Below are 11,335 nucleotides of genomic sequence, written 5' to 3'. Positions count from 1 at the left end.
TAATTTTTCGAGTTTCACCTGTAGGTGCCTTTCAGTAGTATATTTTAACTGTGCATCTCCATCCTTTGGTAACAAATATTTTGATGAAAGAGAATAAACTGGTTTGTCCACTGATGAGGTCTTAAGGTGGTCCATGAATTCTTTATCCAGCATGTTAATATTAGAAAGAGCCCAGCATTCTACTTTGGTCACTTTCTTGATAACTGCAGAAGTGGGTACAATTTTGGGAGATGACTGGGGATAGGCCATAGGAAGAGGTTGTGTGGTGCCCGCAAGTTGCTCTATTGATTTGGGAGCCAATCCCAGAGTGGCCAGGGCATGGCATGGCATAGCAAAGGCATCAAGGAACATCCTGTCCGATGAGGGTTCTTCAGTTACTGATCCTTCACTCCATCTATCATCATCTGATTCTGCCAAAGGAAACGGATGAAACCCCGAAAACTGGGAGGATTCACTAATGGAATCATCCCCATGTAGATGGGTGGGAAAGGGGATTAGGTGAGGATGGAGCTGGAGGTTCTCCAGATGATGTGTGATACAAGCTGCAATTCTGACATGGTTGAGGATTAGCAGCTCAAGTTGCAGAGGCTGGTGCAGATTTTGGCTGCTGCTGCTGCTCTGGAAGGATAATACCCATTTCCTTTGATGCTTCCTTAATTTGCCTTAAAATATCCTCAGATAATTGGAAGGATTGTGGTGGGGAGAGGGAGATCCCTGACCTGAGGTAGAGGATGGGCAGAATCACAATCCTCAAAACCCAGGAATTCGTCCTTCTCAGAGGATGGCAGGGAATGAAAGCCCTGTACTACAGCCAGCGCTGGGCTAGCTTCTTCTGGGGCATTGGGCTGGGCAGGCAGTGGCCAGGAAATAGCAGGGATAACAAGGTAGTTGGTCTTTCCTTGTCTCTAGATTGACAGACTCGCTTCTCCTGCCTAAAGTGTGGCTGTACTGCACTGGTCCTTTGAGATGCTTGGTCTTACATGAGGCCTTTCAGGGCTGCTGATTTTCAACAGCACTCATTGGGGCTCGTTGTGGGGCCACCTCACCTTATAAGGATGAGCAGAGAATATGAGGGAATTAAGGGTTGCCACATGCAACCGTTGTGAGTAAGTGGTGGACCCCAGGCCTGGTCTGCTCATAAACCTTAGGCCTATCTGGGCCTTGGCAAGAATCTCATCTATTGTAGATTGGAGCAAGGGGAAGCGCTGTATGGAACCCCCATCACCAAGAAATGGCACCTGTATCCAGCGCTGTAAGGAATAATAATAATAATAATAATAATAATAATAATAATAATAATGTTCCAATTCCTGGGCAGGGGGGTGGTGGTTAAGGGAAATGTGACTGCTTCATCAAGGCAGGAGCAAAACAGTAATAAGCCCAATGTGTGATGCTAACATCCCTACTATCTGAAGAAGTATCTGACGAAGTGTGCATGCACACGAAAGCTCATACCAAGAACAAACTTAGTTGGTCTCTAAGGTGCTACTGGAAAGAATTTTTTTTATTTTGTTTTGACTATGGCAGACCAACACGGCTACCCACTTGTAACTGATCCCTACTATTGTTCATTCTAACCCACCTCACAGGGTTGTTTCATGAAAGAAAAATATGAAGAGCAGAATATAAATTTAATCAATCAAATAACTTAATATTTATACAGCAATAAAGTAAATAAAGTAACTTAACATTTAAGATTCCTTGAGGACTCTGCTGGTTTTGTTGCAGCAGGTTGGAGATCTGTTGCTGGACTGACACCCATGGAAAATATGTTTTGCAAAAGGTAAAGCTCGTTTAGGCTTTTTGCAATTGCGAAGCATATCTTGCAGCGAGACTGTGAAAGCACACAAGCACATTCTGCTGTCTCTTGTGCAACCTGACAAGATTAACGCCGCAAGGCAAAGGAAAAACGAAAGGAAGGTCGTGCTTCAGTTATTAGTAATGACTATGTGTGAACTAAAGTCTGATCTAAATGCTACGCTGGGTGTGCTAAAAATTAAAAGTCTTACTGGTGTGCAGTTCCACACAGCCAAATCTTGTTTAAACTGGCTCATGAGTGACTATGTGCAACATTAGCTGCATATCAGGAATCTGTGGCAGAGTTAGGCACTGCACTGGTGTGCTAATTGTACACACAGATGTGTACAACTGGTTTCTTATCTTATAAATAAAAAACCCATTTATAGAAGGCACCAGCCACTTGTAATCCTTACTAGTGAGGTGGTTTTTTTTAAGTGTCATGTTTAAACTGGGCCTTATTTTGAACAAAGATGTATACTGACTATGGTGTGTGTGTGTGTGTGTGTGTGTGTGTGTGAGAGAGAGAGAGAGAGAGAGAGAGAGAGAGAGAGATCCCTACAGATTACATTGCCGCAACCCAACATTAGTAGACAAAGGGACATAATTTTTTTTTATTTCCAACACTATTACATTTGCAGACTATTATTTAAAAAGGGAAGACCATATTATATTACTATATTACATTAGTTCAAATCTAGCCTGCCAAGCGAAGATATGTAAACTCTAATTTTACAAACACAATAAAAGACATTTCATTGTACAAATTGCTGTCGTCCCCAGAGAGTATTGTGAAAAAAACTCTTTAAAAATAGATGCCAAAAAACTCTCTCTTTAAATATACACCCACAATTCATTTCCTGAAGGTCTCCCTCTTTAGAAGCACCTTTCTCTTCTCCATTAATACCTCCCCACCATCACATTTAAACAACTGAGTCCTGGCCAGAAAGCACTGAAAGCACAGGAGGCATAAACAGTGTGGGAAGCACTGTACAAAACTATGACAGTACAGCAGTATTTGTAGATCTCAGTGCTGTTTATACTTCTTTTTTTTTAGAAAAGCTTTCACTATATATAAATGGTTGAACTCCCTTTTGTGGACAATGTACAGATTGCAAATCTTGGACTTTGGAGGCCGAAGAAAGTTCCTCACCTAGATTGGTACAACTTCTCTTGTAACTGTCAGTGCAAGGCAAGACTAAAAGTTCTCCAATCTGTGGTACTGTGGGTTCTTAGGCATGTTATTGGACAGGGCCAATGTGACATAGATCGATCCTTGATGTGAATCAGACAATCCTTGCTTAGCATATTAGCCCACAAATCGCGGCCCTTTAGTTAAGAAACACTCTCTGTGCCCGAGATATTTTTAGATCAAACTCCCAGTATGTGTTTGTACCACAAGCTACATGTCAGACAAAAAGATGATAACTTGTCCTTTTTTAAAAACCCCACATTTAGTAATTGCACCCTCTCCGCACACAAAGGAAAAGAGATCAGGTGAGCAGAAGTTCACTTCTTCCTCTTTTATAATCCCTTCTGGCACTTCTTCTGGAACGAGGTTTTCAAGAAACTGCGGTATCCAGGGTCATCCACATACTCGTTCTTAAATCTGGAGCTCAATACCCTCTGCCTCTTCTTTTCTCCTTGTATAATATCGGCTCCGTAGAATGTGTCTTCAAACCTCATATCAGAAGCTGTAGACTAAAAAGAGACATTCGCTATAGGGTATATTTCATACATAACGAAACACCACATAACTCCCTCACTATATTTAAGGATCTGGTGACTTCTGTTTCAGTGTATCTGAAGAAGTGTGCATGCACACGAAAGCTCATACCAAGAACAAACACAGTTGGTCTCTAAGGTGCTACTGAAAAGAATTTTCTATTTTGTTACCACATAAATAGTTTTCCTACTCTGGTATAGTCTCTTCAACAACCTCTTCAAGAGCATGAAAGTCTTTCTATTTAGTGGTCACAGACCATCGTCAGTTCAAGTTATATACATTCATAAATCAATGCAGGCACTGAGTGGAGATTAATCTTCAAAGTTAATCAAGAGAAAGCATGTAAATCTCTAATGTGGATCAGCTTCCTGGTGTGTTTACAAACCATGGATGGAATGGACCTTCCAAGGGGCTGGATGTTTGAAAACAGATTGAATCATATGGGCTGGTTACACATAATTTGATAGATTGGCAAGGGCAGAGGGAAAAGCACCCATGATGGGAAAGGTATGCATAAACCAAAATGAATGAGCTCAGATTGTTTTGACCTCTGCCAGAGAGGACATTGTTATTCAAACAGTGATTGGCCTTCTCCTTTCATCTCCCTGGCTCTCTTCACTTGTCTTGTTTGCAAGTACAGTCATACCTCGGGTTGCGCGTTTTCGGGTTGCGCTCCGCGCCAAACCCGGAAGTACCGGGAAGAATTACTTCCGGGTTTCAGCGCTCGCGCATGCGCAGAAACACAGAATGACATCACGCGCATGCACAGAAGCGCTGAATCGTGTTGTGCATGTGCGCAGACGCAGCGCTGTGGGTTGTGAACGCTGCAGGTTGCGAACGTGCCTCCCACACGGATCACATTTGCAACCCAAAGTATGACTGTAAGCCTTTACTCATGTACAGTCGAACATTGGTTCTCAAACGTAATCCGTTCCGGAAGTCTGTTTAACTTCCAAAACGTTCAAAAACCAAGGCGCGCCTTCCGATTGGCACAGGCGCCCCTGAAACAATAACCGACAGCCACATCAGATGTTAGGGCTTCCAAAAAATGTTCGAAAACCGGAACACTTACTTCCAGGTTTTCATGCGTTCAGGAGCCAATTTGTTCGTCAACTAAGCCGTTCGAGACCAAGGTTCCACTGTATAGGGTTCTTTCATCATGGTCAGTCGAGCTGGTATAATTTTAGGAGGAGGTAACTTTGATGTTGCCATTCTTAAACAATCCTAGCCAATCTACTTCCAAGTGCAGCTGCCATCACTCTGCACATACTTGATAGTCTTGTGATAGCAGTGAGGGTGGAAACGGCCATCTTCCCGGTGTACTCAAGATCCCTTGCTCTGGGTACAGTCAGGAAACAGATATCCAGAGTAGCATACTTTGCTAGGCTGAGCTAGAAGAGAGTCTTACTGACTTCTCATCAAAAGATTTTCATGATGAATAGGGCATTACCAAAGCTAGATGCCAAGAGATGTCTGGATACTAGGGTATTCCCAGATTTCAGGGAACATTATAACAATATCATTAACTCCCCTGAAAAGTTAACATTATTACAGACAGAAGTAAAAATGATCTATAAAGCTATCATGATTTCTAATAAATGGCAGAAATATACTATATCTGCAGTGCTATTCTAAGTTAAATGCAACAATAAAACAGATTTATGGAACATCTAGTTAATTATAAAGCCCATTACAAATACTCTATAAAACAATAAGTAATAATGGGTCATTTTCCTCAACATAATTTTTGCTTTTAAAAAAAAAATCAATCCACTGTTCTTACCAATTGAGTTATTTATTGTACTGTTCAAGAACCATCTTTCTCATGTACGCTGCTAGGTACGTATTGGAGCTACAAACTCTGTTTCGTGATTCTGAAACTTGTAGACTAGAAATATCTCCAGTTAATGCATGATAGAGACCTTTCTGGTCTACCAGAGCATCTTCCAAAGTGCCTACAGGTGGACAATATGTTTGGGAAGAGTCTTAGAGCTCATTGATCGGAAAGAAACAAGCCACGACCCTTGGCTCAGATGTAACTCTAAACCAGACCATGGTTTGTTTCCTGGGATCAGCAGTGGAGGAGCAAAGCACAATGTACCAGCATGCTGCATATTCACATTTAAACCAAAACATAGGTTTAACAATAGTTGAAAGTAACATAACAACTCAATGAAAAGAAGGCAGCTTGTAGTTTGAATGTAGACAAAGAGAGAGATAGAGATGAGAGTTTAGCTGTGATTTTGGGGTAGAACCGTAGAGAGGCTACAACAGCTATTGTCTGGGAATCTAACTCAGGGGTCAGGAAATTTGCAGCTGCCTGATACAGAGTGCTTTCACTCTATTTAACTCTGAGTAGGCTTGCTAAGATGTATAAGACTGAATCAGATAAGTGCTGGAGATGCAATGAGGTTGAGGATACGTTCTTTCATATGTGGTGGACCTGTAAAGGGGTAAAAGAGTATTGGGAAATAATTCATAATGAATTGAAAAAAAATGTTTAAAAGTACTTTTCAAAAACAAAACAAAAAACACAACAGAGTCCTTTTTGTTGGGGATAATTTAGATGGAAATTCCCAGGTGTCAAAAAAGGTTATTTATGTATGCCACTACTGCGGCCCGTGTTCTGTTAGCCAAAAATGGAAAATGAGCGAGGTCCCAACTAAAGAAGAATGGCAACTTAAGCTGATGGAATATGCACAGCTTGTGGACCTAACATATAGAATAAGAGAACAAGAAGAACGTACGTTTAAAGAAGATTGGAAAATATTTATTGAATATATGGGGGGATTGTGTACACTTGAAAATGTTGGCAGCATTAAGATAAATTCAACAGTGTAAACAAGTTTTGATGGATGTAATAATGGAATACTGAACAGTTTGTGTAAAATATGCAGGGATTTATGATACGCAAAATGAAACACGGAAAGAGAAGAAGGGAAGTCATTGACATTTTAACGTTGTTTAAATGAATATTCTAAATTGTAAAACAGAAAATTTAATAAAAATTATACACAAAAGAGTGCTTCCACCCTGCTCATATATTTGCAAATAAAGTGAACATTAGAAAGACACTGTAAGTCTCCAGTGCTCTCATAGTCAAAAGAAACTAAACCCCGTAGAGCTACATCTGGAACTTCTAAGAGCGTAAGAATGAAGGAAGGGTGTGATGGATCAGATCAGTGGATCTGGTCCATTCTGTTTTCACAGTGCCCACCCAAGATGCCTGTTGGAAGCCTTCAAGCAGGATCTGGGCACAAGGGCACTCCCCCCTCCCACAGTTTCCAGGAACTGGTATTCAGAAGCATTACTGCCTCTGACCAGGCAAGTAGGGAGCACACATGAATAATGTGGAAGAGGTAAGCAACATCAAGGTTGTTTTCCTGGGGTGGACGAGCTCTTCCTGCTTTCACCGGAATGACCGGCTTGTGACAAGCTGCCACATAACAGCATCCAGGGATCTAGGGAAATGCTGTTTGCAGGCTGGATAAGGCTTGATCTTGAACATCTGACACGACGCCATGGGGCAATTGTAAAAGAAATGCCTAAGCACTGAATCTTTATAAAAGCGCTGAGGTGTTATAAAGAAACCCAATCGTCAACTTGTGGCATTTTGCCCAAATTTCAATGTGTTCACCAGTACTTACAAATCGAGCTCGCACTCTTTTGGGCAGTTCTTCATCAAGAGTGTAGATTTCTTCCCTTTTCGTTGCTATCTGAGAACCATCTTCAAACTCCACCTATTTATATATATAAAAATATGGAAATTCTTCAGATTACAGTTATCTGCCTTTTTTGATATTCTGTTACTGGTATGGGGTAGCACAGGCAACAAAATATGTTAGCTGTTCAATGCTCATCTGCATGAAATCCATACTCAGCCACTCCCTCAGTAAAATGACTTACTTTACAAGGTCGCCCAAGGACTGACTTTTAACCTGCTTCTTCTTTCTTTAGTTAACAGCTGCTCAGAGCAGCTGCTACTGCACTTTAAAGCTTCCCCCCTGATTTCCTTAAAGAGTTAATAGCTCCTGGTAAGTGTGACTGCTTCTGCTCACATTGGAAAGTGGGGCTACAAATGCCCCTGGGTCATGCAATGGGGCTGATGATGTGCCTTGCCCTTTTTATTAAATCTGTATAATGCCACACTGTGCTTTTCCTACACTACTCTGTACTATTTTTATACACTGCCTGGGTATTTCTTTTTAATGTAGAGTGGCTTACAAATTTGGAGAGAAATAAATGCAAGGCAGCCAGTCATCCCTCCCATCACATGACCCAGGGCCCAACGTACCCAAATGGTTAATCTAATTTCCCAAGTGATAAGAATTAATCTTTCTGTTTTCAAGGTTGTGGAAGACTTATGTCAAAATGAGGAAGGTATGAGTGATACTAAAGGAAATGCCAGTTAGCAGAATTATATTGAATCTGATGGAACCTCTTTTAAAATAGTCTGTTCAGAAGATGAAAAGCTTTATCATGCTTAGGTTTAGATCTAATCCAGTATGAACCCCTTTAGCAGAAAATGAGAAAGGGAATGCAGCAAGGTGTGGGGAATGCTAAACGACTCTGCTGCTGCAGTCAGTTGTGCCTTTCAGAAGATCTAAGTTACTTTTTTGACACCACTTTTCCAATTCCAAAACATGGACGTCTGGTACTTCTATAGCTTTGTTCTTTGTGCTCTTGACCAAACGTGGTTGTTTATTTTTAAAGTTCAAAGTGCCCATTGAAACAAATGCATTAATAATGACAATGGTAATGATGATAATAATGATAATGATAATAATAATAATAATTAATTAATTCAGATATTTAAAAACTGCATATGTACAGTAGGGATTCATACACCTTACTCAAATATGTCTAAAGCCTTCCTGACAGTATTAAAAGATTTTTGTTAGTCCAAACATTTTCAGGGTAGTGATATTAGTTCTATATCTGTGTGTGTGTATATTTCCACCCACTGCCTGATAGTCAGAGATGAGATGAATTGTAGTCCAACATCGGGGTGTGGGTGTGTGGGTGTGTACAGGCTCCCCATAACTGATCATCTTCTCTAAATCTAGCCATTATAGACCACACAAAAGCAGCCAATGTTGTCTGGAGAAAACCACCATACTGTGCGGTTTCAGCTCTTCCAGAAGATTCGGCCGTGTGGCTGCCACACCAGTTAATTAGAAACCAAATTCTATTCTGTGCTGGGAAAATATTTCCAAATTGTAGAGATCTAATGACAAGTAATGGCTCCTTTAAGTTATTCAATAGGGGTTTATGGCAGAGAGTGTCAATAGATCATCTCTAATGAGTCCAAATCTGAACTAGGCTTGAGTTGGCATAATGTAGACCACTCAGTTTGTCAATCACTGTCCATATTAATTTATATCAGCCCCAAGAGACAGACACACATAATAATAAAAACCACTACTGCAATAATATGTCAGTAACATTTGCCACTTAGTTCTCTCTATGTGCTTTTCTTGCATCAGGACATCATAAATTAGCAGTTTAATTGGAATTGCTGGAAAGCATTTGATTAGGTACATGGGTAATTTAGTCATCTTCATAAGCTCACACATGCATATTAAAAAGGGACACACAAGCAAAATCATAAGACAATGTTTAGGGCTCGGGTTTCCACTTAAAAAAATCATAGCCTTTTTTATTGTTACAGATCTTCACAGATTTGCAACACTAAAACAGTGTTTTGATTTCCCATCACACTTCAGTGTCTGTAAAAAGTGACATGGAAGTGCCACCTAAACCCAACTAGTTCAGACCGAAGCTCTATGCATGATTAAAATGAGCAGGAAGCAACACTGTGCTGATTAGCTCCTCCCCCTAGTGCCATTGATAGAATGCACATGTCTGAAAGGTTGACATTTTGTGCATTCGTGGTTCTGTGCAATCTGGAACCCCAAATGTTCAGGGAAGCAGAGATGTGCAAAGGCTCCTCCCTTCAGACCTTTGCATTCAGTGTGCAGACACCAGGGGAAGAGGTTATTTAGTATGGCACCACTTCCTGATCATATGTTGGTGTTAATCACTGAGTAGTGTCAGGGGCGTCTTACCCATAGAGGCTAGTGGCATGGGGCGCCGGGGCACCAAGTTCTGGAGGGCGCCAGGGAAGAAGCGGAGGCTGGATGCAGCGCCTCCCGGCATTAGCTCGCTACCCTCGCCTGCCTCCGCCATGCCGTGCCAAAGCAGCGCCACGCCCGGAGCCTCCATCTGCCGTGGCCACTGTGGCACAAAGTGGCCAGCTAAGCCAGGAAGCACCGCGTCCAGCCTCTGCCTCTTCCCTGCCGGAAGAGCTGCCCTCCAGCTGCTGCCCACCTCCTCCAGCCCCGCTGGCAGCACTGTCCTCCCTAAATAAAGGTGGACAATTCTGGGAAACGGGGGGTGGGGCGCTGGAGGGAGCTTTGCACCATGGCGCCGGATATGCTTAAGACGGCCCTGAGCAGTGTAATAGATCTGTGGTGCTAAATGTTTAGGTTTAGTACATATTAAGATTTAAACTTGTATGTTATTCTGGGATGTGTTATAAGACAGTCTCAAAGTGTCTTAGAAAGGGGGTTATGCAAGGGGTTTGTGGTGTTAAATTAGTGTTTATGTATAAAGACTGTGTGTCAGACTTTCAGAATGTAATCAACATCCAAGTGTATCAGAATGTGTGTACCTACTTCTGAGCACCAGCAATTAGCATGTGAAGAGTTAATTAACCTATGTAAATGTCCTAAGTGTGTATGTCTTTAATCCTAGTCACTTAACAAGTGTTGATGGAGTCTGGGGAACTCTTTTGTTAGGTGAGGGGGGCGGATTAACCATTGGTATTTCAAAGCACCAAAAGAACTGACCATTAGAATGAGGAGGCTTAGTTTTTTTCATAACAGCAGAATGAGGAGAGACGCCTTAGACTCAAGTGTGTCTCTGCTGTGAGGAACAAACCCCTCTTGGTGGGGTAAAAGCAGCTGACGGCAAGCTTCACAAAGAACAGATCTGGCAGGGAAAGGGTTCAGCACTTTCTTTACTACTGCCAAAGAAAATGGCATCAGGCCTTTGTTACCCACAGCTGAAGGACATAAGTATTTTCTGGCGTAGGAACTGTAATGCATGAAGGTGTCCTAAGCAAGATAAAGGTTTTCCCCACTCTTTCATTTCTCCTTTTCTCATCCTCCATACAGAAATGTCTCCACAACCCTACAAGAATGTTATGGTTTCTTAATTGAAACTGCTTTGTTTTAAAATGCCACCTGTCACATCATCTTTCTGCTTTTTCTAGCACTTATTTTTTTGCCTGATCTTATTGTTAGAAGATAGGACACATGGTCCCAAGAAATGGGCAATTAGGGCTCTCATGTGACCTTGGAAAGGGCACTTAAATCTAACTAATAGGAAATAATTCTGCTTCTAATAAGGCACATGTGCTTACCCCGAGTAACTCTTTTTAATGGTCACAGTTGTCAAGAACAATGGTTCATCTTACATCATCTAATTTTATGTATCTTAAAATGACTCTGCACCAACATTTCAAGTTATTTTCATTTCCCATCTGTTGAGGTATTCATACTAGTGCTTCATAGCATTTCTGATACAAGCAATCTGAAGTACACAATTCAGGAGTTCTTGCCACAGCCTACGGCAAGGCTGCCAATACCACTGTGAGGAATTCACCCCACCTGCTGCAGTTATGACTCAGGCTGGGGGGTCAGCTGTAAGAGGCCAGGCACCACAAAAGACCAGGATAGGCGGCTTAAGTTTCAAATGTCATGATGCTCTCTGAGCCTTGATTAATCCACAGCTGTTGAAGGGTATCTT

General features: G+C 41.6%; 1 protein-coding gene across 6 annotated transcripts in view; it reads right to left on the bottom strand.

Moving 5' to 3' along the window:
* Positions 1 to 2,383: 2,383 nt before the first annotated feature.
* Positions 2,384 to 11,335, bottom strand: part of KDM4C (lysine demethylase 4C) — a 201,777-nt gene continuing 192,825 nt past the window's right edge. For all 6 annotated transcript variants that reach the window (XM_033173902.1, XM_033173901.1, XM_033173906.1 and 3 more), the window contains 2 exons: positions 7,171 to 7,263; positions 2,384 to 3,498 (listed from right to left, as the gene is read on the bottom strand). In XM_033173902.1, coding sequence (XP_033029793.1) covers positions 3,322 to 3,498; positions 7,171 to 7,263 — 270 coding nt within the window. In that variant the 3' untranslated portion in view covers positions 2,384 to 3,321. The remainder of the gene's footprint in view (positions 3,499 to 7,170; positions 7,264 to 11,335) is intronic.

This window comes from Lacerta agilis, chromosome 16 (assembly GCF_009819535.1).
Source record: "Lacerta agilis isolate rLacAgi1 chromosome 16, rLacAgi1.pri, whole genome shotgun sequence".
Classification (NCBI taxonomy): domain Eukaryota; kingdom Metazoa; phylum Chordata; class Lepidosauria; order Squamata; family Lacertidae; genus Lacerta; species Lacerta agilis.
The sequence above is the reverse complement of the archived record's forward strand: the minus strand, read 5'-3'. Positions and strand labels throughout refer to the sequence as shown.